Source organism: Bipolaris maydis, assembly GCF_028858645.1.
Source record: "Bipolaris maydis strain C4 unplaced genomic scaffold PSV08scaffold_4, whole genome shotgun sequence".
Lineage (NCBI taxonomy): Eukaryota > Fungi > Ascomycota > Dothideomycetes > Pleosporales > Pleosporaceae > Bipolaris > Bipolaris maydis.
Genome location: NW_027093860.1, coordinates 2,243,728 through 2,270,532, shown reverse-complemented (window position 1 = coordinate 2,270,532; position 26,805 = coordinate 2,243,728). Strand labels below are relative to the sequence as shown.

Here is a 26,805-nt window from a genome sequence, read left to right as displayed (position 1 = left end):
CGGGGAGAGGAGATGTTCGAGGGAGGGAATGTAGGGAGGAGCGGTCGTGTGGCGGACCAGGCGGACCAGGCGGACCAGGCGCGGCCTCTGGTGGGGGTAGTTGGAGACTGTTGGGAGAACAAGACAGTTAGCGGTCACAGGCGAGGAATTGAGCGTGCTCACACTCATGCAGTGGCGCAAGAGGGGCTTACTGCAGGTTGCAGTACGTAGGGCAGGGGTGTTGGCCGTGGCAGTGGCATGAGGGGGATTGGGCGAGGGGGAGGCGCGCCTACGACTTACTTGCGCAGTACGACTTGGCTGCTCCCTCTGCCTGTGCCGATGCGAGCAACAGGACCACGGAGCCAGTCGAGGGGCGCGAGGCGCGGCTTCACACGGGCACGGCGGGGCTTGAGATAGGCGAGTGCTGGCGGGGCCTGGGAGCCGGCGGCGGCGTCTGGGCCCAGGGGGGTTGGTGGTGGTGGTGGTGATGGTGGTGGTGATGGTGCGAGTGGTAGTGGTGCGAGTGCAGTAGTACAGTCGGTAGTGGTGGTGGTGGTGGTGGTGGTGGTGGCCGTGGTGCGAGTGCAGTGAATGCCCGCCCCTCGCTCGTCTGCCCCTTCGCTCCGCCCGACCAAGACGCAGCTGGGTTTCTTGGTGCTTCCAGCGTGACGTGAGGACAACGTGTGGGCTGCCAGCACTAGGCCAGCCACCCGTAGCCTGATCAGGCTTCCCCCGCACCGATCAGCCGCTCCCAAGCCCCTCGCCCTCGCTCCCTCGCTCCCTCGCTCCCTCGCCCATCCAGGCATGCCCGCCTTGTTCTGCCCTTCTCGCGTCCACCCCGTGCTGCCCCTCGATTGATGGGAAGCTCGAGTGCTTAAAACAGCCTCCATCGCCCAGGCATGCCACAGCCTACCAGTCGCCCTGAGTGCCTGCGCACGGCTGCTGCACCGCCGGCCCAGGCCGAACACCCACAGCGCCTTCACAACTAGCACAAACCATTGCCACGGCCCATGTTGCCAGACGTCCATGCTGCACCCTGTCTGCCCTCGTCCGCTGCAATGGCCGCCACGAGTAGTGTGCCCTCTACTTACTGCTGCAGGCTCGACACGACGGCCCAGCCAGTGGGTTATGTCAGCCAACCGACTGGCTATCCGCAAACGGCTGCCAGGCGGGCGGCCCACCTGCGACCTGGAACCTGGGAGCCAAAATTTCCGTTGTTTCTCCGCCCTTGTTGAGACGTGCGAGAGGCTCTTGATGCACTCGACGTGAATAATAAATAGGGCCGGGATGGTCCGTCGTATTCGTCGGCCCAACCCTCGGTCCCAAGGCCTGTCCTGCTATACTACCTGGCACCGCCCGCGGGCAGGAAACAGGCGAGCCACTCAAGACGCTCTGCCGCCGCAGCCACCTGAGGCCATGGGCTCTTCCCACGTACCTGGCTGCGATGCCATTGGGAGCCGCTGGCCCAAACATGGTTTCAAGAGAGGCGTTGCGACAGGCCTCGTCACACCAGTGTCACTCACCACGTTCAAATTCCGAGGCTGGCGCACGGGCCGCGCCGCTCCTTCGCGTCTTCATAGCACCGCTTCGCTTGCTTCTGGAAGTTCGTCCTGGCGTTTCAAATAACGCCGCGTCAATCATGCGGCGGAAACGTTTGCAACGCGCTGATCGACATGGTGCATTGCCAGTGTCGCCATCCTTCCTGCTGACTTCACATCTGTGTTAGATCTGAAATAGGCCCCATCGGCGCCATCGCACGCCTGCCCCATCGCCTCTTGCCTTTTTCCCTTCTTCTCCTGTCCTGGTCCCTTGCTCGCCATCACAACCCCATGTCCCAACTCCTCGCCTTGCGTCTCCCACCATCCTACCCTACACGCAATGGGCCACATTGTCTTTGCCAACGGCCATGACCAAGGCCCGCTGCTGGCCAGAGTCAGCCTCGCCATGTACACCGTTGCCGTGACGTTTGTCGCTCTCCGGTGCGTACTTACACCACCCACCCTGCATGACTTGTATACTAACCCTGTCTAGCTGCTTTACACGTGCATGCATTGTCAAGAGATTCGGCCTCGACGACGTCTTCATTGCCATTGCCACGGTCCTTGGGGCTGCCCAGACCGTCACCATCATACTGCAAGTCGAGCATGGCCAGGGTCGCCATACCACCGAGTTGCGCATCGAGCAATTCAACCACATGCTCATGGTATGCTTCGCATGGCTCTTGCTCCCCCCCCCCTCCCCCCTCCCCTCCACGCACACTTGCTGACTGCCTACTAGTACCAGTGGATCAACATGCTCATATACTTTGTCGCAAACTGGTATGTATCTCCTGTCTGCCATACAGCCTATAACCCCCTAACTTAAAATTCAGGACGGTCAAGATGAGCATACTTGCCCTATACTATAGGATAGGCTATGGGAGAAAAGGTTTACCGTGGATTGTCCAGGCTCCTGCTGTATGGACAGTAGCAGGCTTCATGACTGCATTTGGCATCTCCTCATTCACGGTACGGTTTTCTTGTTGCTTGCCTCACCCAGTGCACAGTGTGTTGCTACTCCATACTAACACTTGCGTTGCTCAGGCCCAACTCTTTCTATGTGTACCCATATCTCGCATTTGGGACATTGTGCACGCCAATGACGGAGGATGCATCGACATGGCTGAGTTCATGATTATCTCTGCCGCCATCAACGTCACTACAGACATTGTCCTTCTCATGTTCCCCCTGCCCTTGCTACGGCTCTTCAAGTTCAATCGCAGACAACGCAGTACGTTCACCATTGCTGGGCATGTATTCAACCATAGCTAACAACCGGTGTAGCGGCTCTGGTAGTCGTCCTCTCTGTCGGATTGATACCGGTTATAGCCAGCACTATGCGGCTGTGTGAAATTATCATGGCTGGCAGGCCGATCAAACCGGGAAAGGGCTGGCAGGACAATGATTACAGCTGGTAGGTCCTGCATGTTGTGTGCGTTATTTACTGTTACTAACATGGTTTCAGGGGCTGGGCCTGGGTTCCAGTCTGGTCGCAAATCGAAGTCGACGTCAGCATCCTCGCAGCCTCTCTTCCCTGTCTCTATCCCCTGTTCAGGCATGTTTTCCAGTCGGCCAGTCGGCCCGCTACACCCTCGGAGATGCCCACCCTACCTGGGTACCCCGAGAGTTGGGCAGAGCAAGATCTAGTGAGCAGAGACGGAAGCGAGGATTTGGAGAAGAATCGCAAGAGCTTTGACTTTGAAGACGAAAAGAGGTTGACGGTGCGGGAAAAGGAAATGGGCAAGGGCATCGACATTAATATAAACGTAATTGTAAACAAGGAGATTGATGTGGGCAAGGACATGGGCAGGCATCGGTACGACGATGACTTGTCGGCCGTGACAGAGGAGGAGGAAGCCATGAGTAGATTGAGTGTCGATTTAGCAAAGCCGCCTGACGTCCAAAAGCTGACGCGGGTCCAGACCGGCGACCCGACCGGGATAGAGTACAAAAAATTATGACATTTATGATACCTGGTAGAAGCTTGACTTTGTCGGTGCAGGGGCGGCGAATTTGGGCAACAAGGCATATATCCTCTACCGTAGATCATTATCATCATTAGTTAATCGTTAATGTTTTGTACAGTCATTCAATAGAATACAAGGCACGGCAACGGCAACGGCCATATTACCACCTTCCAAGGCCACTGAATGCAGAGCTGAATTGATTTGCTGTAATATGTCGTTAGTCTGATATTCCCCGATATCAAAAAGAAAAAAAGAAAAAAAAATAACAAGACAACGACGTGAAACGAGATCAAAACACATACCATACTGACTCGTGCCATAACACTCACTCGCCTCGGCCTTTTCCAACGCCTTGGGCAACCACTCGCGAATCTTCTCCTCGCGATTATGATGGCTCGGATGCGTACTTAATATCTGCGGGGGCTCCCCACCGCCCATCTTCTCCATGCGGGCCCAAAAGTCCATGGCAGCCTGGGGTCTGTAGCAGCCCTGGGCCATCATCATGAGGCCGATGAAGTCGGCTTCAGCCTCGTGTTTGCGCGAGGCGGGCATGGAGAGAAAGAGGTCGATGAGGAGTTTACCCGAGTAAAGCGATATGTCGAAGAGGGAGAGTGCGAGGACACCGAGGAGAACAAGAGGAGCTTGAGACATGCGTTCTCTATTTGCATTTTTTTGCCCATGTGTCAGCCAAAAAAAAGTCAATATATAGTAAGGAGTAACTAGTAGTAATACATGAAGGGAAGAATGGGGAAGAGAGAGAGAGAGAGATAGAGGGAAAAAAAAAAAGAACCAAACATACGCAGTATGATGCGCAACAACATGGGCAATCTCATGTCCCAAAACGGCGGCAATCCCATCTTCATCGCGACACAACGGCAGGATACCCGTAAACACAAACACCTTGCCGCCGGGGGCGACAAAGGCATTCTGCTCCGGGCTGTCGATAACCGTGACTTGCCAGTCGAGGCCGTGGAGGCCTTCAGCCTCAGCATAAGGCAGCAAGCGCCGCAGCACCTTGTTGACCTTGCGCACGCGGACATCGTGGTCGGGCAGGATGCGGCCGGCGTACTGGTGGCGCACCTGGTCGACCGACGAGCGGCCCATGGCTTCTTCGAGCTGCGCGGGTATCATGTTGAAGCGGCGCCGGCCCGACACGGGCACTTCTTCCAGGTTGTACACGTACACGGTGCCGGCGCCGGCGCTGATGAGGCCAATGTCGCGGTAGAAGCTTGGCCGCGCCGCCCAGCGGTACAGGAGCCCCGAGAGCCCGCCAGAGGGGCGAGAGAAGCGCTTGTATTGCGCGCCTGGGCCCCGCCCAAAGGGAAGTTGTTGGTACGGCCGGCGTTGGGCTGGTCGCGGGAGCGGGAGCGGGAGAGGTGGGCGTGTTGCGCTGAACATGTGCAAGGGCGGTCGTATTCGATACATGGTGTTGGAATGGCTGTTGGTAGGATCAAGGCTTTGGGCGAGTTTGGGTGCGACGCCTGTCACGATATATAGTTTTCTGTCACTTCCAGGTGCGGGCGTGCTGCATACTGTTACTTCTTTTTGGGTCGTGGAGCGCAGTAGAGCCGGAGGGGGGAGGGGGGCTCGGGCGAAAAGGTGACGTGAGATCCCCAAAGTCCGCGGGGGTGCAGGGATCGCTTCATGGCGTCACAATGTCAACGGCTTTTAACGGCTTTGACGTTTATCTTCACGTCGGTAATATCTACATATTTTTTGGCGATTTCTTCGCCCTGGGTATATGAAAAACCCAATTCTTCTAGATAGGTTTGTTGCCGTCTTCACATTGCAAAATCCAAGTTTACGGCGGGTCTTCTTGAATCTTCAGTCTCCATTCCCACCTTCACTCTAGGACAACAGTGCTTTTCACATAGTGTACGTATGTTATCAACAAACTCAGTAACCGATATTGAATTCTCTGGTTTGGTTCAGATAATCTCCGCATAAATCCACGGCATCATGGAATCATACTCGGCATTTAATGCGCAGCCACCAGGTCAAATCACATAGTATATTGGTAGAACCAAACTATATTCTCGTAACTTAAAACGACGTATTGTGTAGGTACATGCTTTTTGTGAAAAAAAAAACAATAACCACGACTAACAACCGCTCTTTCCCATGTACCATCTCTCACACGCTTACATGTGGGAGTAGACGTACTCTACATGAACCTGGAGGACACACGCATCGTAGTCAACTGGTGGAGGGAATGGAGAAACAGTTGCTGGAGAAGTCGGGTATGGTGTCTCTGCGTCCTCGGAAGCGGTAGGAACGTAAGGCTCACCAGCGCTCGAGGACTCAATGGGTGCGACGACAGATGAAGCGGACACACTGGCGGTAGGAGTTTGTACGACAGACGAAGCTGATACGCTGGCGGTGGGAGTTTGTACGACAGACGAAGCTGATACGCTGGCGGTGGGAGTTTGTACGACAGACGAAGCCGACACACTGGCGGTGGGAGTTTGTACGACAGAAGAAGCTGATACGCTGGCGGTGGGAGTTTGTACGACAGACGAAGCTGATACGCTGGCGGTGGGAGTTTGTACGACAGACGAAGCCGACACACTGGCGGTGGGAGTTTGTACGACAGAAGAAGCTGATACGCTGGCGGTGGGAGTTTGTACGACAGACGAAGCCGACACACTAGCGGTAGGAGTGGGTACAGAAGACGAGCTGGAAGAGCTGGACGCAGCGCAAGAAGGCAGAGGTGCAACGCCATTGATCTTGGACACGACCCAGGACGAAGCCTCGTCAGTGTAGAGCTCAAAGTAGTTCAGGTGATCGGCTACGATTTCACCCCCAGCGCAAACTGGGTCTCCAGCTGCGCAGTAGGCGCGGAGGACAGGCGCATAGCGGTTCAAGCGGGCAAGGTCTCCAGACGCGCGTGGGTTCTTTTGCTTGCTGGCACCGTCAAGCACATTGTAAGGTTGGTTCGCGGTGTGCATGACATCTCCCCACAGCAGAGCCGCAGCAACTTGTCCAAGTCAGCACTGAACCAAAGCAAAAGTCAAATTCTGTATATACTTACTGGCTTTGCCAGCAGGAGAGGTGCTGTCAAGACCGTTGCTCACAAAGGAGCATCCACCTGGTCCACCCAAGACATCACCAGCAACATGGGCTCCCTGAGAGTAGCCATTAACCACTATGTGTGTACAAGGGCACTTTTGGTTGAAGGCGGTAATCTGAGAGATACCATTGCGGGCTCCCTCTGCCACCTGAGCGCAGTAGTCTCCACCGAGGGTAACATCGAACTGAATATCAATGTGGTCGCACGTCTTGCCCTCGGCAATCAACTTGCCACAGGTTGCCTCGACAAACGGAAAGGTGCGTCCGTCACGGTAAGGAGCGTCGTTGCCGCGAGCCATGAAGATGACTACATCGGCACAGGCTGCGTCCAGCTTGGGCGGCGTGGTTTGTGCTGCGGCGAGAGCGGACAAGGCGCCCAGGGCAATGGTGTTGCGGATGCTGAAAGACATGATTACGAATTAAGTACGCTAAGTATATATTATATTGAATGAACGAGTGTAATGGGAGGAAACGACCGTGAATATCAAAATCCAAGGAACGAAAAGGTTCTTTGAAAGGTGTAGCTGGGGTATCAGCATGGCAAGAGCGGGGAGCCAAGTAGGTTTAAAAGGATCATCTATCTCTCAATCTCCACCGAGTGAAAAGAGAAATTGGATTGCCACCAAGGCATCCAACGTCGAATCCCGCACGTTTCGTAAATAGCGTATACGAGCCATGGCATTGTTCTATCCCTCTGCCCTGCATGAGTTTCTGTCAATCTTGCTGCGGATGCAAACAACCGAGTTATGATCCCCTCCCGGGGGTTTACCACAAGTAGAAGTCGATAAGAGGTGCGTTTTCTTTCGAGGCTAGTTGCGCCAAGTAGTCAAGCCGCTTGAGGATATCCCGGCACAGCTAGGCCTGCCATTGGTTATGATGTTGTAGTTGGACCCACATCATGTCAGGGACGAAGGATTTGCCTGCCTGTTCCTCTCACTCTCCCGCGGAGACTCGAGTATATTTTAGTGCATGGCTTGTGGCAGACGATTCTTGTGAACCAAACTGTCGTGTTTTCCGTGCTCTTTTGCACATGCTGTTTGTTCTCGTAGAATGTAAAAATCCGGGCAGAGAAATTGAGCAAAAGATGCAGATATCACGTTCGGACAAATTTGGAGAATGTCAGCTGACGAACTCTAACGTGGCATGCAACACTAAGTATCTTGTCTTTTTCCACCGCTGTCTCTGATTGACTCGGGTCCCGATGTCAGCATAAACAAACTATTCTAGTTTTTCATGGTTATCCCTAATGGCCTGACCGTAATCTCCCGCGTTAGGTGTCCGCACAATAGTATGCGTATGGTACTTGGCCGGCTCCTTGTTTGTCAAGAAGACTCCGGAATGATGATCGAATTCCACCAGGATAACCGGGCTTTGGATCCGGAAGTAAAATGCGTCGTCATCGCCAAAGCCACCGATCCAGCAAAAGTACGTTTCGTCAAGATGCTGTTTGATCTGCTTGAGCTTGAGCTCACGGGCGTTGGATGGATGGTAAAGGAGGAACTCGTGACAAATGGCCAAAACGAGGTCTTGTTGAGTGGGGTTGAGTGAAGAGACTAAAATACCCTCGTAAGGGACAACGCGGTTGTCTCGGAAGGCGCCACAGCGATGACGCTGGTCATCTGGGCCCCACGTGTCAGTGATGAGTTCGTCACGCTTGCTCTCATCGTTGTTGGAGTTGCCGTAAACTTGCTTCATGCCTTCATCCCTCATCTTCTTGAAGACTTGAGCCTTTTGCTGCTTCTCTGCACTCAAGCTCTGCATCAGCTTCAAACCGAGATTGGCTTCCTTGTGAAGGATCTGGGTTCCTTTCCATTCACCTTGGTCGATGATGTTCGGTTCTGCGCCGGTAAAAGAGGGAGTAATGACGACCTGAGGCCCCTTGAAGAAGCATGCGATATCGAGGTGGTGGCCGTAAAGGAGCCAGCCCCATGGAAAAGATGCGAATGGAGAGGGCGTCCCAAATATGAGAAAGTTGTACGAGTACTTATTCATGATGTTGGGGAGCTTGACGACCTCTCCTAGGAAATGATTGATGCGCATAGCAGATAGTGCCTTTTGGTAGCCTTCCGGAGACAAGGACGCCTCGACCACGGCAAGGATTGACTGTGCAGTACTTTCCGGCACTGGTAACATTAGTACAGTATCAAAACTTTTGCCCAGAGGCCTTCTTACCTTCCTCGAGCCTTAGTCCAAATGGTCTCAGTAGGAACTCTGGGTTGCTCCATGCCCGCCATTCTCTCGCGTTGATCGGATACACCAACTTTTTTTTTTGCTCACCATCCAGGACCTTGAAAAGTTGTTCTGCTTTTTCAAACGCACCCTGGACATTGGCACCTTCGTCTTGGGCCTTAAAAAGACCTGGTCGTACTTTGCCATCGTTGGTCACACCTGTGTAAGGCTCTTCCAAAAGCTTTTCCCATACTTTTGTCAAGTCGTACAGCCACGGCGGAGCACGGTTATCTTGCATTGACTGAGCATATTGGTATATGTCTTGTTTGGCAGCTGTGGTGAAGCGCGGACTAGAGAGATCTGGCAAATGGGCGCGAAAGCCAGCAGAGGCTTGATCAAAAGAGCTCCGTCGCTCCGCCATATCTGTGCGGTGTTGGTTCTGCAGAGCACAGGCGAAAGGCTTCTTATTGTGTATTGGGCACAACGGTCAGCACTACTATACAGTCCGCGGCACACGAGGTAGAAAAATGGCTCAAGGAGTTAAATCTGGCTCCGAAGTCCACGCAATCGATGTCTCCACTGTCAGTAGGAGTTGTAGCTAGCCTCGACACAACTGCCGGATGAACGCTTTTCCCAGTCGTCTGAGGTTGGGGCTTCTCGAGAGCGTGTCCCACAAGATGCCAGTCAATGATGGCTAGAATAAATATGACGGCTGACGGCTTGGCACTGGCTCCTCACGTGATGGTCGGAGTGATGGTATTGTCTGGAATGGCAGGGAGAAATGTCCCCACATTCTGCATCAAACGTTACTTAGCGCGGGGCATCCGGCCCCTCATTGCATACCCGTACAACTGATGTCGGTGTGCTCTTGACGGGACAGCCACACGGGTTGATGGGCTTGCATTCAGCTAGCCAACGTCTAGATGGTACGTTTGTGTCGCAAACGTCAGCCATCTTGAATGTTAAATTGGACTGCTAGGCGGTGTGAAGTACGGACGTCGATTGTCCGATCTTATACTACTAGTAGTGCAACATGCGTAGAACAGGTAGTTTGTTGCAAACGGCTCAATCGGAATTGTTCCATATATGCATGCAGTATTCCTGGGAGTCTGGCGATTGACTGGTACATGCAAGCGTTCTACACCCCGTAGAGTAGTGTACAGTACTGTGTGGTCGTAGACGCACAGTGTTGTCGGGCCGATAGTATGGTATGTGGTTCCGTCTCTCCGTGGGGACGGCATTCTCGGCGTCGGCAGTGGGGCAAGGCACAAGAGATACCCTCAGCGTAGCCCCGCCTACAGTGGGGGGGCGGATGGGCTGTTGGCTGGCTTCCACGACAACCCGCAATGCACATGCTTGGATAGACTCGAGCCAGGCGGATACCTGCTGCGTAGAAAGCATATATAGTTACCGATCGACTCCACCCAATCATTGCACAATCTTGTGTAGCATTTCGCACTGTGCCCAATCGACTCAAAAAGAAGCAATAGCCCCGGCTAAGACATCATCCGGCGTTGACTTTACATATCACTTGCTGGCCATTCCTTACAAGCTGTGGGGGTTTGTGGGGTGCAACTCGAATGGTGTAGTACATATATACTCAGAAATGCCTTGTATGATATACTGGTAACGCTGGAATTCAACGAGTCAGCCATATTCTCGTCAACAACACACAACTTTGCCGCAGCATCAACTGTTTTCCCCACGTAGACCGCCACTATACAACCAAGTACGCAGCGTCCGAGTTAAGCTTATTCAAAGCAAAAGATATGGCGGAGCAAACGAGAATAGCCATTGTAGGCGCGGGTATGCTTCTTTAATCCATATTCCCACCCTCGAAGTGCATCCACTAATGATAGTATCTCAGGTATGGGCGGCCTTGCCACAGCTCTCGCCCTTGCAAAAGCCGGACACAAGAACGTTACGATATACGAAAATGCTCCAATGATGGGCTTCGTAGGCGCAGGTATTCAACTAGCACCCAACATGGCCCGCATCCTCGACCGGTTAGGTTGCTGGGGCCCAATCCGCGATGAAGCCGTCGTATGCGCAAACACATCCGTTAGGGAAGGTTCAACAAACAAGGAGCTGGGATACGTAGACCTAGGATACGTCAAAGAAAAGTACGGATACCCACACATGGTTGGCCACCGAGCCAGTCTTGCAAATGGTCTATTTGAAGGTTGCAAGGAGAGCGGCATCACATTCAAGTTGGGCTGCACAGTATCCGACTTCCACTTCGGCCCCAAGCCCAAATTCACAGTCACTCCATCTCAAGGCAGTCTCGAGCCCTACCAGGTCGAATGCGACGTCCTCCTCGGCGCCGACGGAGTCAAGAGCAGCACTCGAGTCGCCATGCTCAAGGAACTCGGACACACAGGCTCCGCCCGCGACTCGGGTCAAGCCGCCTACCGCATCATGCTGAACCGCTCGCAAATGGAGCACGACCCCGAGCTACTCAAACTCATCGATTCCGACACGGTAACACGCTGGATTGGCGAGAAGAAACACATCATCGCATACCCGATCCACAACAAGCAAATCTACAACATCTCCACCGCGCAGCCAGACACAAACTTTGCCGGCGCCCCAGACGCACAGTACACGACAAAGGGCAGCAAAAAAGCCATGCTGGACGTCTACGGCGACTTTTGCCCCATGATCCACCGCATGCTGAACTTGGTGCCGGAAGGCGAGGTTGTCGAGTGGAAGCTCAGAGTCCACGACCCGCTGACAACGTGGGTTCATGGCCCAACCGCACTGGTAGGCGATGCATGCCACCCGACTCTCCCGCACATGGCTCAGGGCGCCGCGCAAGCCATCGAAGACGGTGCCGTTCTCGGTGTTGTCTTGTCGCCCAAGCGCATCGCAGACGGCAGGCCCGAAACCATTGAGCGCGCACTCCGCTTGTACGAGAAGCTGCGCAAGCCGCGGGCTGAGGCCCTGGTTGAACTGGCTGCCGAGAGCGGGCGCCAGATGCATCTGGGTGCCGGTAAGGCGAAAGAGGAGCGCGACAAGGCTTTTGCGGCTCTCAACCCAGGCAAGAGCAAGTTCCCCGATCGCTGGGCCGACGCTGATGTGCAGGCGAATGTGTATGGGGTGGATGTTGTGGCGCAGGCCGAGGAGCTGTGTGACAAGGACGGATTTGGGCCAAAGCTGTGAGCATTCCTGTAATTTTTTCTAAAAAAAAAGTTTTACAAAGTTAAGTTTTCTAATTCATCAGTGTATCTTGAGGGTTTTTTGCTCTTGGATTGTAGGAAGAAATTTTTTTCTGAGTTTCGTACTGGTAGTAGTACTAGAACAAATAAAGTCGAAGCCAGTATGCGAAGATGTAAATACAACTAGTATTATATCTTCTTTCTTTCCTTCCAACATCTCACCCACTCTCCGCCATACTTCCCCTACTACTAAACCCCTTCCAATGCGTAACCACAACAGGCACCAAACTCGCTCCAACCAGCAGCGCCGCCGCCACACCCGCACTATCCGCAACCCCGACCTTGGCAAACATATCCGGGAACCAAAACGGGCCCAAAAAGCCCCAGATCTGCCTCACAAATGTGATGAAGACGCCAATACTACCAGCCTCTTCGGGATAGCAATCAACCGCATACGTCATGAGCACCGTGGTAACAATCTGGTTTCCAGCCGCGGCTATGCCCGCGCCAACAATGGGCGTGACATTCCACTGCAGCGGAGCCGCCTGTTCGATACGCACCAGGAAAACAGTGATACCACAGATAGTCAGCAGAATTCCAATGTACGAGAGCCAAAGTCGGAACTCAGGAGCAGGTCGTAAAGGTGCCGTTTTGCTTGCTCGCCAGCGCATCCAGCGGTCGCTAGAGTGGCCTCCGATTTGCTCGCCGAGCGCCGTACCCACTATGGTGCCGAGGAACTGGAGGCCGAGCTGCTGGGCGTTGAGATGGAATTTCTCCATGAAGAGTTGGGGAATTTCGACGGTGGTGAGGACGGAGGCGAAGAGGAAGACCATGGCGTATGCGCAGGCGGGGATGACGATGCAGGGGTAGGCAAAGAGGCGGAGGGGAGATATGAATTCGTATAGGCTCATGGGCGTGGGATCAATGCGGCGGAATTTCAGGTACATTTCTTTGTAGGCTGCGAGGCCGGATGACGCATGCTGCGCCTTATCGTGCCGCATGAAGCGTGTTTCGGGGCCAAAGAGGGAGTAGAGAATAAGCTGGACGCCATTGATGATGGCGAGAATCCAGTAGATCCACCGGTAGCCCGCGTTGTATGTTACGAAGCCGAAGATGAGGGGGGCAAGAGGTATACCCACAGTGATCATGACAGTCCATATGCCCATGAACTTTGCTCGCTCTTTGCGGAAAAAGGTTTCGACTACGACAGCGCTGCCGATGGCGTTGGGTGGGCAAATGAAGAAAGACTGGAATGCGCGGCACGTTGCCATTGCAGCATAGGTTTGACTTTTGGCACAGCCGATGTTGAAGACTAGACTTCCGACCAGCGAGATGATGAAGATGGGGCGCCGGCCGAATCGTGTTGAGAGAGGTCGCCAGAATAACGGTCCACCACCCAAGATGGCAATTTGCAGGGAAGTAAGGTACGATGCCTTTTGGATACTGACACCCAGGTCTTGGGATATCTCTTCGTAGGCCGGAATAATGGCAGATGCGGGGAACGCACACATCATAGCGTGAAAAGCTACGAAAAGGACATTCATGACTTTCTGGTTGCTGGTTAGAAAGGAATGCCAGTGAGGAGAAGTTGAGCACCACTTGCCTTCCACTGAGGCCAGTTGTACGGGTCAGCGGTCCCCATGGTAGGGAGAGGGTCGAGATCGAGTGTGCCATGACGCTGCAGCAGATATTGGCGATGCTCTTCGGAGAGGTGAGATGCTTCCTCCTTGTCGAGATATGTGCCATGAGTAGCAGCATGCTCGAGGTCCTCGCTGTACTTGGGGCTATCGGCAACAAGACCCTTGTTTGTCGCAACTGTTTGGCTCTTCATCCTGACTATCAGTATAGTACACGCACAGGAAATAAGGAAGAGATGAAGAAAAAGGAAGAGACTGGCAAGCAACCTTTCGGCTGGCATCCGTCAGTGGCGTCTCCCCCGCTATGTACTCTCCGTTCCCCAGGCTATTTTCCTCGGAAGCCGACTCTCGCAGAGACCCACTCAGTGGAGACCCCAGAGATAGGCGCCATTAGTGAAATGCGGGCCCATGGGGTCCCCAAACTAAGATCCTGCGCTTTTGTCGCCACGGCTTCGTTGCTAGCTACCACATAGCTTCTGAAGTCGGCAGCCGCACATCGGATACTTGACTTATTGTAGGCGATGCTCCAAGCAACGCCATCCGCGGTCAAGCTTTGCGGCAAAGCTTGGCTGAAATGGGGGCCGAATGCCGGCCAAACAGCTGCGGCTCTTCTGCCTAAAGGGTTTGGTTCATACTGTTGGTTGGGCGGGCTAAGATTTAATTCGTCGAACTGCTTTATGGTTGGGATGCAAAAGAGACGGCAGTTGCTCTCGGTGGATACAGTGGGTCTGGCTGAAGCAAGTCCGCAACCGCCGACGCGTGTCCTTGTGCTTTCTTTTTCTTGATGGACAGACTGTTACCAAATTAACTCTTCTTAAAATCATTTCGCTCATAACAGACGACTACAAGAACACCGGAGCACTTGAATGTCTTTGTGGTGCCTAAGAGGTACGGCAAACGTTGTATAATGTCATCGATTTATCCATCTACGTCTCTCAGCATTGTGCCATCCACACGGCCAAGGCCGAAGTGCAAATGGCGATTTCCAACCTAGTTAGATTTTCCGGGTCCACTGCTGTCTCAACAACATACTTCGAAACATGCCACTCTTTGCTTTAGGAAAAGTCCACTGCACATCTCATATATTCTGCAGAGTGTCTCCATAGCGCTGCAGTCTCAAAGCATCCTGTGAAATGGCGTCTCGTATCTCGATACAAACTCAGTCTAGTGGCTCTTTGTACACGCCGCTACATCCGTGGCCTGCACTCGACATCTTGATATCAATAGCATGCACTTTTGCAGTGTCGGATAGGAACGTAGCGTGCTTCTACCTATGCGGCATCAATCACCCATGGGAGCAGACATGACCATTACCAGCAAGGACACAGTGTGGAACAAGGTTTATTTTCATTGCGCCAGTTATAAGTCACTTCACCAGCGGGGTCTGTGTAGCCTAGGGCGTTCGGAGTACGAATAAGGACGTGTGCCATAGGCATCATTTTCATGACAGGATAGTCGCATGGAAGACGGATAGAGTTGTGCATTTAGAGTGAGTTCCCTACAAGCCCGTGTGCTTGCTGCACAGTGTTGCAAGAGAATTCGTTGGCTTGGACATAGTGGCTAAGCAAACTAGCACTTGTTAGAAAATTCGGGACCGCTATGTACTGTGCGTATACAGAGGTGAGCATCTCATGGCGGATGAGCGGTCAATATATCAAGTAACAGCCGCCGGAGCTCTTCCACACTAAGCTTATAGTTATTTGTATGTATCAGCATTTGCATTATCCCGCCATGTCATTGCTGGGCTAAGCTTCAACTCGAGGTACGCGCGGAACTCATGGCTTGTAGGAGCGTTTCAAACCTACACATTTGTTGTCGACCAGCTATGGCGTGTTGCCTAGTTGTCTGGACTTTGCGAGGCGCATGTTTCACGTTTGACAAAACATTTGTCAGTGCTTTATGGCGTAAGGCATTTGGACCGACGATGGGATTTATTTGACACAAAAGTCCGAGGCAGCTGGTCTGCTGCTTGAGGCTCATTCGCTACTCCAGAAATAATATGCACAATCTACGATCGGTAGCCTCATTATCCTTGGTGATTTGAATTCCAGGATGCTATGAGATGAAGTCGAGCATCTTGATATTCGCTAACTAAAGCTGTTGTGGTCTGGGGTATGAGAAATTCGCCTTGTTTGGCCCATGTGTGTGCGCGAAGAGCCTGGGGCCTCTATCACAACATCTTTCCGATGTTGGTACTGACAAGAACCCAGAGGTATCTTATGCGAAGACTACTGGCCACGCAAGCATTCTGGGTTTCGTTTTGATCAGTGTGTGGGTGCCGAGGTTCCAGTAAGTAGGTATGAGCAGTACAATAGAAGAAACGTGTGCTGCCGATGCGGTCATAATCCGGGGCCTGTGAAGTATCCTGCAGGAGAAGTTTGCATCGGGTGCCAATGACGATAGGCGACATGAAGAACAATCATGGTGTTGACGTTGAGGTCTGTGGCCGGACGAGGAACCGGTTATCATTATGGATATGCAGGCTGACATCAGCATGGCGGGACATGGGCGAGTCTCGTGACCGGCAGCCTCACCCCACAATCGAAAGACGGTCGTCTAACCACCAGCAGCACACAGCTAACTCCACCTGGATGTAACTCCCCGCCCCGCTGACGTGCAATTGGGCGTCGGCCACTGCCGTCCTCACAGCTGAAACGCATCCCAGACGGGTCACGGCCGCCAAGTCGTGGTAAGAGAGAAGTGGGCGCGGCTGCGATGGACACAAAGTCGACTTCGATGCGCGGCCGGGAGAGAAGGGGCGCGTTCACGCCGCCCAGCAGCGCGGTACGTCAGCAGTCCCCGGATTCGAAGACACGGGACGACAATGGTTCGGATTGGCCGTCTGCTCCTCTCAGGGTCAGGGAGCCCGGTGATGTCAAGTGTTGTGATTCGTGGCATGACACGAGCATGGTCGTGGAGAGACACTGGTTGCACAGCCCGCCGGTGACCTGCATTTCCCCGCACAACGCCGCCGTATATACAGGCCGCATAGTCCGCGCCTTGGAGTCCCTTGACCGGAACACATCACGCATCACCACGCATGAACACACCTTTCCACGCATCAATCAAACATCTCCCTGCCAGAAACCAAGCCGCGGCCGATACACGCTCCTCTTGGCCATCACATCCACATTCCAAGCCCATCCCCAGCATCACCATCATCACCACCGCCGCCAACGGGATATAAGTCAACCCACATCTACCCTATTCGAGCATCACCCACTGGCCATTTCACTTGCCGTCACTCCTGCTACTACACAACCGCCAACAACATGTCTTTCCTCCTCCGCACTTCGACCCTCGTTCGCCAGAGGCTCTTCACCACCTCGGCACGTGCTCGCACTGCCATTTCCCTCGAGGATGCCACAGCAGCACACATGGCAGCCGCCCCAGGCGCCAGCGTTGTCCCCAAGCTCGGAAGGGTCGCCAGATGGTGCGTCTACTGCTGATACAGTCAATCACCACCTGTATACAGCCAAGACTAACAAAGACACAGGTACCTCCCTACCATGGCCATGGTAGCCATCGGTATGATCTATCTCCCCAGAGATGCATCATCGTCGCAGCCTCGCCGGCCACTTTCGCTTGGTGATGCTAATGCTACCATAGGTTTTGGTGTTACAAATGCCCTCAATGATGCCAACCGCAAGGTCCACTCTGCACTAGAGCTGACCCAGGAGCAAAAGAACCAGATGCTCATGGATGCCTATGGCGAGCGCTCTAGCCTGCAAGACATGGAGCGCGCCATTGCCGGTCTAGAAGCCAGGCTCACTACTCGCAAGGACAGGAACAAGATGCTCGAGGAGGCCTATGGTGACAAGACCAGCATCGAGGATCTCCAGCGCGCCATGGAAATTTACGAGGTGCAATGAGTGAATGCGAGGCGTTGAAGGGGGGAAGATTGTGAGAAACTAGCCAAGCAGAAACGACCAGTGTCGCGTGCAACGAAGGACATGCACGCCATACGAAGGCCGCGAAAGAAGGGAACGAGGGAGAACAAGGAAGTCCATGCGCTGCGCGCCATGGACCCCACACTGCATATCAGGCCACGAGCAACGGCCATCACAGCATTCAAGCTGTCCCCGGCTCGTGTGCCCTGCGGAACGGAAGGAGACAGAACTCATTTCCATCACTCAGCATAGCATCTAGCGTTTTTTTTTCTTTTTTTTTTCATAGCATCTGGCGTCGAAGAGAAACCCTCGAGAATAAATAGGGGGGCTACGAATTATGTACCATATTTCAGAATCAAATATCAAACATTAACAAACATTCAAGTTCTTTGTATCCTCTTCACCATTCTCTATCGACCCTGTTTCTTTCTCTCTTTCTCTCTTTTCCCCACATACATTCAAGCACTACATGTCAAAAGTTTTTGCTCGTCGGTGCAATCCATTATGGGGATATGGTCCGCAAGTAAAACCCCCCCGACTTTTCCCGACCGGCCGCGCTCACAGCTACAGTATACATGCACACACACACTCCACATTCCGAAGCAAGGCCGCTGCTCATCTCGTCTACCCGTATCATGAAATTAAGGTAAAAAGAAAGTTCTTTGGAAGAGAGTTCCCCCCCCCCCTTCCCATTTATTCCTCAAAGAAAAAATCCATCTTAATACCGCAAACATAACCATGTTTGGAAAGAAAAAAAAACCATAGTGAAGTTGAAATAAATATTGTCCTAAATTTAATTCGCTGGTAAAAAAAATAATACATACACACAAATTCACTCCTCCTTATCCGTCTTAACAAAACTCCACACCTCCCTCCAAAACCCGCGCCCCATTCGCATCGGCCTGCGCTCCAGAATCTGCCTGATCCTCGCTCTCTCGTTCCTGCGCGCCGCCTCGGCCTCCATCTCCTCTTGCATGACCGAATCGGGATTTGCACTAACATTGACATTCCACGTGCCCTCTTCCTTGAACGGATCCTGGAACATGGCGTTTACAGGACTCGCAATGCCATCGTTCTGGCCGTCCATCTCGTACGAGTCGAAGCGGGGCCGCGGGATGTGCGGGACCGACTCCGGGCCCTCGAGCTCAATGTACGAGAGGTCTTGGAGGACGTAGTCTTCGACGGTGAGGTTGCGGATGTCGACGGCCGAGGTGCGCGGGTAGATGTATTTGTAGCATAGGTAGAGCAGAGCGAAGAGGGCGGGGCCAACGTATGCGCCTAGCACGTCAAAGGCGAGGTTGATTGTTGATTTGAGGCTTTCGGTCGATGTGAGGCTGCTTTTTGTGACGAGGATGACGAAAGGTGGGATGCCGGACCAGAGGATTACGCATGCGCTACCGACAATGCCAATGTAGGCGGGGAGAGGCTGCCAGCGCGACTTGAAGAGTCGGGATTTGTACAGTGGGTGGTTTCGGCCGAAAATCTTTCGCTTGGCTAGACGGTCGAGGCCGGCTTTGAAGCGCAAAAAGGTTATACAAAGGCAGAGGTTGATGCATGTGGCCGTCCCCGTGTAGAGCTCAGACAACGTAATGCGTGGTTGCGATCCGGATTTGTCGGCCAGGCCAATGAGTGATATGAATCCCAGGGCTGAGCATAACAGAATGGCCGCCAGCGGCGTGTGGCCATTGTTAGTCCGACCAAATATCTTGGCGATTTTGTGCGGGAGATATTGTTGTGACAGCATGAAGACGCTTCTCGAAGCAGCATACAGGTCATTATTTGCAGTCGTGTATGCCGATACTATAAAGAGTGCGTTCAGTGCCCTTGGCAGTCCATGGAGTGAGGATTCCTGGGCCGCGATGACAAAGACTGATGTCGTAGCGCCTCCACCTCTTGTCCATATCTTGGGTAGGTTTGGGTTCGCGTAATTAACGTTCGATCCAGCAGCAAAGATGGCAAAAGGATATATGCTGAGGGGCACAAGGTACACAAAGGACATGGTAATTGGCACATCCTTCCAGGGGTTCTTCGCCTCTCCCGCAGTCATTGCAACCAGGTCTGTTCCGAAGCAAGAGAACATGGCAAGTGTGATTGAAGTGCTTTGCCTATCGTTAACACAGCTGCCGCAACACAATGACAGAGCACTTACATGAATGAGAATAGGACGCCTCCGGGCCCAGAGATCCCATAAGCATAATCTGAGACGCCTCTCAGTGCCAGAGGATCGGCCGTCGTACTATTGTGTCCAATCGGTTTCCAGTCGGGGGTAAACCCATGCGTTGTATAGTCTGTGCTGCTGGTTAGTGTACGTAGTGTGACTGATGAAGACAGACACTCACTTCCGTAGTACTTTCCTTCCCTTGGACCGTCGCCTAGATTAAATCAGAAAAGCATCCACAATATCGTAAACTTTGACAGCATACCTCCGAGGTTGATCACTACCATCATTACGCACACAAGCACAAGCAAGCTTATCTTAAACCACATCACTACCTACACACATCATGTCAGATACAGTTCCACAACGTACATTGGGTGTAGCGTACTCGTTCGATTTTGCCATAAAGCTGGTGGAATGTAAGCTCGAGTGCAACTTATCATCTTCAAGTCTCAACTAACCTTAACGCCAAGGCAATGAGAAAAAGTTGTCAACGCAATGAAAGCAATGTTTATGGCAGCTTCTGCACCCGTAGAGTGTGGCTTTGGGTCGCTCTTCAAAAGAGCAGTGAGTTCTGCCGATTGCGCTGTAAGTGTAGCCATGGCGAAAATCTTGCCCAATCTTTTCCTATCAGCTTTGGATTTCAATGGAGATAACAAAAACATACCCGTACATGAATGCAACTGCAAACCCGCATGCAGGATCCAAGAAAGTGTGAGGGAGGTCGATGAGGGAACCAGTCAATGGTCGGCATGTCACCATCTCCGTGAGAGTGTACATGACGCAAGCGATGATTCCTCCTGCGACGGCATAGCTGATAGCAGCTCCTAGCGATCCAGTGGTAGATATCAAGGCACCCGAAGTAATAAAGATGCCTCCACCAATGCAGCCAGAAATGCCAATGCCTGTGACGTTACAAAATGCCGTTTCTCTGGAACCATGGCCAGCTTACCTGCAAGTTGAGGCCTGCTGAGGACACGATCGAGGTGTTCAGAATGCGTGACATAGTATGGTGATCGGTCTAATGGCCGTTCTTCCTCATCCATGCTTTCTGGCGAGTCAGGGCGACTGTGAGGCTGCAAAGTTGATTAGGTGGACCGTGGAGAGTGCGACTATGAGTGAGACACTCCAAGTACTCATGCCGCAACAGTGTGCCACAACCAGTCAAGGCAGCACTTTGGAACAATTTCGAGCCTTCCGCCAGCCTGGTTTCCGGGCGTGTCAACTTGATGTACGCCGGTCCCATGCCTCAAAGCCAAAGACCAAGACTACACAGCGTGCCCTCTTGCTAGCCCTCGCTTCTGCCTGCTGAAGCCACAATCAATAGGAACACCTCGGGATAGAAACGGTATATTGGCACACGACTTGGCTTCATGGTGATTGGTCAGGATAATGGAAATCCGGGCAAGATCACCGCGGCTGCATCGGGTTGTACACGTGAAGTTGGTAGATGGCACTAAGAAACGCCACAGCCAAATACGACTGGCGTGTAGGTGCGTTTTAGTATCAAAGCCACGCTTGCTGCGGCCTCCCGGTGTACACTTTTGGACAGAAGATACAGGCTGGCGTCGCTAGAAATTGCTAATTGGATACATCTTAAACGTCAAAAGCCGCCGTGGTCTGGGCCACGTAACCGATGCTTCATACGTTGAGTTCGTGGGCTGAGGCGCATGCGCGATGCCAGTTGGATCTAGTCATCACAACTGATAACAACTGCCGCCGTATCTGGCCCCAGAACACGGGCTGACCGTCCGTTTCCAGGCGTTCGCGGTTCCGCTGTGCTCCGTGGGCCATACTCTCTACAACTCCTCTTCGTTCTCATGGCATCCATGTTTTGCGCTTGTCGATGATGTCAATTTCAAGCAGTTCTTCGCATCCCTCCACGCGCCGTTTTTCTTTAGCCATAGAGAATTTCCCTTTGTTTTCAGCCTCGTTTGCTTCGCATGCCGAAACCCGCTTGCACAGACCTGGCCAGAGGTTTCTATCCAAGCCGTATGATGTTGCAACGTCAGTCTCGCCATTAGGCTGGGTCGCTGTGTGTTCGTCCAAGCAAGTACGGCTATACAACGTGCGGAATGAGAACCAGAGTCGAGAGATCCCACTCGCAGCCGAGTTAAGCATTCCCATGTCACATAAAGACGAGAGAATACGGGGGATCGCTTTGTCGGAGGATTTGCTTGCTGTAATCACCCACAGGCGCCTATTGGTTTATGATGAGTACCGTCGACATGGCGGCGACGTACCCAGTTTGGTGAAGGAACAGCGCATTGATCAAAACGAATGTTGGACTCCAAGATCAGTGTCTATTTCGCAAAAGGGCGCTCCGTCTGTTGAAGGGGGAGCTACTGCGAGTATCGCGGTGGGCGGGGAAGGGACAAGCGGGGTCAAGGTCTTCAGATACATCTATATGCAAGGCTGGAATGTCGAGAACCACTGCACCACATTGACATGCCCGCAGAATAACGGGGCTATCAAGGTCGTCGGCTTTTCGCCTCTTCGGAGCGATGCTGTATACGGCCTCATGGCTTTTGCTTTATCGACAGGAAACCACCTATACTGTTGGAATATCAGTAAACAGTTGAGCTTCAAGTCGACTATTCGTCTGGACCCGATTTGGCACGTTGACTGCAATGCGAGCGGCAGCGAACGCGTAAGATATCCTTACGAGCATTCCGTACAGGGCTGACTGCTTCCAGGCTTTTCGCGACGAGATATCGACAGCCACTCTGATTATTTCACCAACGGGAAGGTCTTACATTCTTTGCACAGTGGACCACAAGCCAGGATCAAGCCTCCCCCGAACCTTTATCGTGCCGATTGATACTTTTGAAACCAGCCCACAAACCCTCCGGCAGATGATAAAACCGTTACCCGACGGCGTGGTGGGATCAAGCGTTCTTGCTGGTGCAGTATCCTGCAATGGCCGTTTCGTAGTGGTCGTGGAGAAGGGTCATAATGAAGTCAACATGAAATTGTTGACTCTTCGTGCAGCGCCCATGGGTGGGCTGACAAGCTCAACTACCGGTCTGCTTTCATGGGTTGTTAAGCTGCGGGCTACTAGTGCCGACGCGTCAAGGATATCGATCTCCATATCAGAACAGAATGCCGCTCTCGAGATCACCGCAGTTGATGGACAAGGACATATTGTGTGCTCGAGAATCAGCGTACCAGAGATGCTGCAAGACCGGTTGCGATATCTTGTACCACCCCCCAGGCAGGCCGCTCCTTTCGAACTTGCAGTATCAGAGGAGCCTGCGGATCGTATTGATATTGTTCCTGGCTGAAGCGTTGCAAATCGAGGTCAGGAAATGATCCCAGTTCCTTCTGAGTTTTAGCGCCGGGGCCAACAAAAATTGATGGCTTTAAAGATTGCAACAATGGGCCATTGAGGTACGATGTGTTTGAAGGAAATTTTGATAAGTCAGTCACCGGATCTCGAGCCTTCAATTTTGTCGCCAGCCGTGGAGAAATAACACATCAGCCACATGGACTTGTATTCCTGGTACCAATCTAAAGGCACAATGATTCTTAAGAGGATGAGTTTGGCAGATGTACAAGGTCATATATTGCAGGATAAGTGACTTGTTGGGGTAGATAGAGCAGTCGCGCTGCAAAGATGACGTCAACTCCATAAGCAAGCATGTCTTGGAGCTCGAAGTCTCGGAATACGGCAGAATGGCAAAGCGCCTAGTGTATGGACCAGTTGCTTTCTCTTCGCATTGGCTATTGGGTCAACTGGATCCGACATATGCACCCCATCTCTTCCAGATCACCGACTGGCAGTTATTTTGTTTGTGCAGCAATGGCGGGCCGTATGTATTTTCTTTTGTGCAGATAAAGAAAGAGAAACGAGTTGTGCCTCCTGAATCTTGAACACGTGCTCTCAAGGTTCAGTGCATGGCCGGACTGGGCATGGCTGCTGAGTGAGCATACTCAGGCTGTGAACGGAGCGTACTAATTTTGACTGTTACGCGCACTCTGTTTCCTAATTAATATATCCTGCGAGTAATTTTACAGAATGGCAGAAGATAAGTTGAGTGGTAGTGTCTCGAGCTCTCATTTGTGTCGTAATCTTGTAATTGAAGAAGAATCCTTGGGGTTTCATGCGTCTCGTGTAGTAGATACAGATATAGTACACTTGGTGCCTTTTCCTTCCCATTAATTCATTAAGCTTTGACCGTCTCGGTCGCCATCAACCTACTTGGTGACTTTACCAGACCGGCTTCGTCTCCAGGACTGCCGCGGAACTTCCATTGCCCATTCGCCACATCGTCATCGGTGGCATTGTCCAGCCTCTTCAGTTCTCTCCTCATGTATCCTACAATCTGGGCCAGCTTCTCAAAGTCCACGTCCTCTCTAGCGCCGAGTAGATTTCTCCAAATTGCAGCTGCAAGCATGGCGTCGCCCTTGACCAAACCTTCATCATATGACAGGAGCACTGCACGCCACTGAGAGAACATGTCCTTGAGGTACTTTTGGCGTAGGGAATTGGCATTGAACTTGTGCCACACCACAAGACGATCTTCGGCTGCGTAAAAGGCATGGTTGGTGAGATGCTGGATCCACACAGGAGCGTGTGTTTGGGGGAACATGCGGAAACGGACTTGCAGCATGTACATGTGAATAAAGGTGATTTGCGCCCAGTTGGAGAAGGTTGGCTTCAGTCCGAGGGCTGTGTAGAAGTGAGCCAAGTGCGTGCGTGCCTGTGCCACAATCTAGACTTACTGTCATACCACCAACCCTCGGCCTCTCCCAGGTGCACGCCATTGTCATCGACGGGTATCTCGCCCCCTTTCAGCAGAGCCTGCGGTATTTTGTACTCGCCCGGCTTGGTGCATTCCTTGATCAGGTCTCTTGTTGCGCCGTATGCGACGTAGGTCTCAGTCATCAGCGGGGCCTTTTCACGCAACTTCTGAGCCAGTCCAGTGACACCTGATGCCACGCTCGGGTGCGGCTTCTTGATTGCTTCTGGTCTTACGTCTGCCGACCTGGCGTGTGACACATGGTAGAAGGTTGGAGTTGCTGCGGAGAAAGTTCGATGCGCTTGGCGGAGAGATAATTTGTTTGAAGGCTACAAAAGTCAATTGCTGCCAGCACGGCGGAACGGGGCTGTGTACCTGCAAACGGGGCGTAGAGGACCTGCGTATGGCGCGTGAGCAGGCCGAGCACATGTAGCTGGAGGCCATTGTGGGCAATGTGTGTATGTGTGGGTGTGTGCTGTGCAAAGGCAGTCAGTCTTTGCCTGGATGGAATTGGCGAAGTCGCGAGTCGCGCGCCCGCCATCGATGACGGCACCACCCTGGCCGGCGGAAGGAGCCAATGGCAAGCATCTCTCTCCCATGCGCCTCACACAGATGCTCGCCCCCGACATGATCCCATCAAGCAGCGCCGTTCCATCAGTCGAGAGGGTTGTTTTCTCCAATCATCACGTCTGCCATTGCTCCGCTGTCACCTGTACCCGGTTACACACTTGGCTCGGTACTTAGCTACCTACCAATCATGACATTCACACGCAGTGCCTCGACCATGGCATTTTGGCGCTCATGCGTGAACACCCCTGATGCTTGGTATGCAGGCGCCGAGACCGGGGAAGAGACCGGGGGTTAAGGTGTCGTTGCATCCCCCGTCTGTCAATCCTCTGTCCGTCACCTGCTGCTTTATTACGCGTCTTTCCCGCTGTTTCATTGAATCGCCTCAGCGACACAAAACACCCGTTCGTTACCATGGCGCCTGAGGGGCCGTTCGCTGGCAGACGAGCCAACCGCAGAGACAACCCCGTCTACATCCACTTGTTCAACTCGCCGCCGGCTTACACGGCTGGAGATCACGTGAGAGGGCTTCTTCTCATCTCCCAGTCACGATCTCCGCGCATCAACATTGTCCTTAGAGGCTTCTCCGTCACCCCGCATTCTTCTGGCAAGCCAACTTACATTGAGCTCTGTCGAGAATCGCAGGATTTGTTCGTTTCTGCAGGCAATAGCTCCAACCTCGATCTCCTGCCCACAAGCTCATCAAATCCCGGAAAGGCAGAACTGCCCTTCTCCTTCACCTTTGCGCAACATGTGAGCCTCCCACCGCCAACAGATAGAGATTGGCTCCATTCAGAGGACTCGTTCAATCATCCACGCTTTCAGCACTCTCCAGGATTTCCACTGCCTCCGAGTTGTGCTGCAACATGTACAGATGTGCAGATTGTATATCAACTTGAGGTGACCATGGAGAGTAGCGACCCGGATGGTTTGCCTGTGAGGGTACGCCAAGAGCTCAAGTACACGCCACTACCACCCGACCTCCATCCCACACTCCTCCAACCAGACACGAACTTTGGCACAACGCTACCCAAACACTGTAGCCACCAAAAGTTCATCCGCACGCGCAAACTGTTTCAAGACTACGAAGAGAGGGCGGGAAAGCTTATGAAGATCAAGGACAAGCTGGCTGATAAAGAGTTGCTCTTTGGATTCCAGAGCTTGGCAGAGATTCCCTATGTCAAATTCACTATATCCGCGACTCCTGCTCGTGTCCTAGTTGTCGGCTCCCAAGTTCCCGTTGTCATCAGTGTCCAGCACCTCCAGCGCTCCGAATCGCTTGCGAGCCCGCCTGATCTGTTTATACGTCGCCTCAAAGTCCAGTTGAACTTTGTCTTCAACATATTCACGCCCGGTGATCCATCAGCACGTCCTCCAAAGAAACAACACATGCATTCAGAAAGGGGCCACATCATGATCTGCGACAAGAAGTACGAAAAGGGAAGTGGAAAGCTGCTATACAATGGACTTTCCTTACTAGACATAGCAGATGTCAAGCTTACAGGTCACGATTTTACCCCAAGTTTCACAACCTATGGCCTCAACTTGGAGTACGAGTTACAAATCGAAATCACTGGCAAATGTGCCGATCGAGAGTGGTCTAGCATTGTGTGTACCCAGCCCGTTTACCTAACCACAGCGCCACGGACGGCAAATCCATCTGAACTTGAGGATGGCCTTCCAGTATACGACCTAGAGCCTAGGCCAGCGTATCAAGAGGTGGATTCCATGGAGCCACCTCACTACCTCAATGTGGGTTGGGATTCTCAGCCCCTGGCAACTACGCCATCAATACATGAGCTTGGGTCAAGGCACATGGCGCCACCCATCGCAGACACAGTGCCTCCCCCAGAGTATACTGCATCATAAAACATTTGACCTCTACAAGTTTCGAGGGTGCTGTTTCCTACAGATATGCTGTGAAGACGACA

At 52.8% G+C, this 26,805-nt stretch overlaps 11 protein-coding genes across 11 annotated transcripts; 5 read left to right on the top strand and 6 right to left on the bottom strand.

Annotated features, from left to right (window-relative positions):
- The first annotated feature begins 1,582 nt into the window (after positions 1 to 1,582).
- On the top strand, positions 1,583 to 3,688 carry PSV08DRAFT_34950 (uncharacterized protein). Its single transcript, XM_014218038.2, has 7 exons — positions 1,583 to 1,958; positions 2,011 to 2,182; positions 2,257 to 2,297; positions 2,351 to 2,486; positions 2,562 to 2,748; positions 2,802 to 2,931; positions 2,983 to 3,688. The coding sequence occupies exons 1-7, from the start codon at positions 1,858 to 1,860 to the stop codon at positions 3,476 to 3,478; spliced, it is 1,263 nt and encodes a 420-aa protein (XP_014073513.1). The 5' UTR covers positions 1,583 to 1,857; the 3' UTR covers positions 3,479 to 3,688.
- PSV08DRAFT_349765 (peptidase family M48-domain-containing protein) lies at positions 3,645 to 4,909 on the bottom strand (the record flags this gene model as incomplete). Its single annotated transcript, XM_014217976.1, has 3 exons — positions 3,645 to 3,688; positions 3,787 to 4,142; positions 4,284 to 4,909. The coding sequence occupies 3 exons, from the start codon at positions 4,907 to 4,909 to the stop codon at positions 3,645 to 3,647; spliced, it is 1,026 nt and encodes a 341-aa protein (XP_014073451.1).
- Positions 4,910 to 5,475: 566 nt separating this feature from the next.
- On the bottom strand, positions 5,476 to 6,963 carry PSV08DRAFT_408654 (carbohydrate esterase family 5 protein; the record flags this gene model as incomplete). Its single annotated transcript, XM_014218015.2, has 3 exons — positions 5,476 to 5,735; positions 5,772 to 6,461; positions 6,516 to 6,963. The coding sequence occupies 3 exons, from the start codon at positions 6,961 to 6,963 to the stop codon at positions 5,626 to 5,628; spliced, it is 1,248 nt and encodes a 415-aa protein (XP_014073490.2). The 3' UTR covers positions 5,476 to 5,625.
- Positions 6,964 to 7,679: 716 nt separating this feature from the next.
- On the bottom strand, positions 7,680 to 9,204 carry PSV08DRAFT_219894 (uncharacterized protein). The gene is made up of 2 exons (XM_014218010.2): positions 8,726 to 9,204; positions 7,680 to 8,676 (listed from the first exon to the last, which is right to left on the bottom strand). Exons 1-2 carry the CDS (start codon positions 9,141 to 9,143, stop codon positions 7,772 to 7,774), a joined length of 1,323 nt encoding a protein of 440 aa, XP_014073485.1. The 5' UTR covers positions 9,144 to 9,204; the 3' UTR covers positions 7,680 to 7,771.
- A 1,287-nt stretch (positions 9,205 to 10,491) lies between these two features.
- On the top strand, positions 10,492 to 11,884 carry PSV08DRAFT_175183 (uncharacterized protein; the record flags this gene model as incomplete). The annotated part of the gene is made up of 2 exons (XM_014218039.2): positions 10,492 to 10,528; positions 10,590 to 11,884. The coding sequence occupies 2 exons, from the start codon at positions 10,492 to 10,494 to the stop codon at positions 11,882 to 11,884; spliced, it is 1,332 nt and encodes a 443-aa protein (XP_014073514.1).
- Positions 11,885 to 12,098: 214 nt separating this feature from the next.
- PSV08DRAFT_408651 (major facilitator superfamily domain-containing protein) lies at positions 12,099 to 13,711 on the bottom strand (the record flags this gene model as incomplete). The annotated part of the gene is made up of 2 exons (XM_014218006.1): positions 12,099 to 13,426; positions 13,480 to 13,711. The coding sequence occupies 2 exons, from the start codon at positions 13,709 to 13,711 to the stop codon at positions 12,099 to 12,101; spliced, it is 1,560 nt and encodes a 519-aa protein (XP_014073481.1).
- Positions 13,712 to 16,789: 3,078 nt separating this feature from the next.
- Positions 16,790 to 17,790, top strand: PSV08DRAFT_387695 (uncharacterized protein; the record flags this gene model as incomplete). The annotated part of the gene is made up of 2 exons (XM_014217977.2): positions 16,790 to 16,950; positions 17,014 to 17,790. The coding sequence occupies 2 exons, from the start codon at positions 16,790 to 16,792 to the stop codon at positions 17,387 to 17,389; spliced, it is 537 nt and encodes a 178-aa protein (XP_014073452.1). The 3' UTR covers positions 17,390 to 17,790.
- A 380-nt stretch (positions 17,791 to 18,170) lies between these two features.
- Positions 18,171 to 20,611, bottom strand: PSV08DRAFT_219886 (amino acid permease-domain-containing protein; the record flags this gene model as incomplete). The annotated part of the gene is made up of 8 exons (XM_066092157.1): positions 18,171 to 19,506; positions 19,557 to 19,695; positions 19,747 to 19,779; positions 19,831 to 19,900; positions 19,954 to 19,974; positions 20,027 to 20,186; positions 20,233 to 20,470; positions 20,518 to 20,611. The coding sequence occupies 8 exons, from the start codon at positions 20,609 to 20,611 to the stop codon at positions 18,240 to 18,242; spliced, it is 2,022 nt and encodes a 673-aa protein (XP_065949470.1). The 3' UTR covers positions 18,171 to 18,239.
- A 404-nt stretch (positions 20,612 to 21,015) lies between these two features.
- Positions 21,016 to 22,849, top strand: PSV08DRAFT_369809 (uncharacterized protein; the record flags this gene model as incomplete). The annotated part of the gene is made up of 3 exons (XM_014218040.1): positions 21,016 to 21,058; positions 21,494 to 22,215; positions 22,262 to 22,849. 3 exons carry the CDS (start codon positions 21,016 to 21,018, stop codon positions 22,847 to 22,849), a joined length of 1,353 nt encoding a protein of 450 aa, XP_014073515.1.
- Positions 22,850 to 23,602: 753 nt separating this feature from the next.
- PSV08DRAFT_34923 (ubiquinol-cytochrome C chaperone-domain-containing protein) lies at positions 23,603 to 24,824 on the bottom strand. The gene is made up of 3 exons (XM_014218041.2): positions 24,683 to 24,824; positions 24,291 to 24,636; positions 23,603 to 24,237 (listed from the first exon to the last, which is right to left on the bottom strand). The coding sequence occupies exons 1-3, from the start codon at positions 24,749 to 24,751 to the stop codon at positions 23,732 to 23,734; spliced, it is 921 nt and encodes a 306-aa protein (XP_014073516.1). The 5' UTR covers positions 24,752 to 24,824; the 3' UTR covers positions 23,603 to 23,731.
- A 464-nt stretch (positions 24,825 to 25,288) lies between these two features.
- Positions 25,289 to 26,799, top strand: PSV08DRAFT_400600 (uncharacterized protein; the record flags this gene model as incomplete). The annotated part of the gene is made up of 2 exons (XM_066093597.1): positions 25,289 to 25,627; positions 25,757 to 26,799. The coding sequence occupies 2 exons, from the start codon at positions 25,289 to 25,291 to the stop codon at positions 26,741 to 26,743; spliced, it is 1,326 nt and encodes a 441-aa protein (XP_065949469.1). The 3' UTR covers positions 26,744 to 26,799.
- Between the last annotated feature and the right edge of the window lie 6 nt (positions 26,800 to 26,805).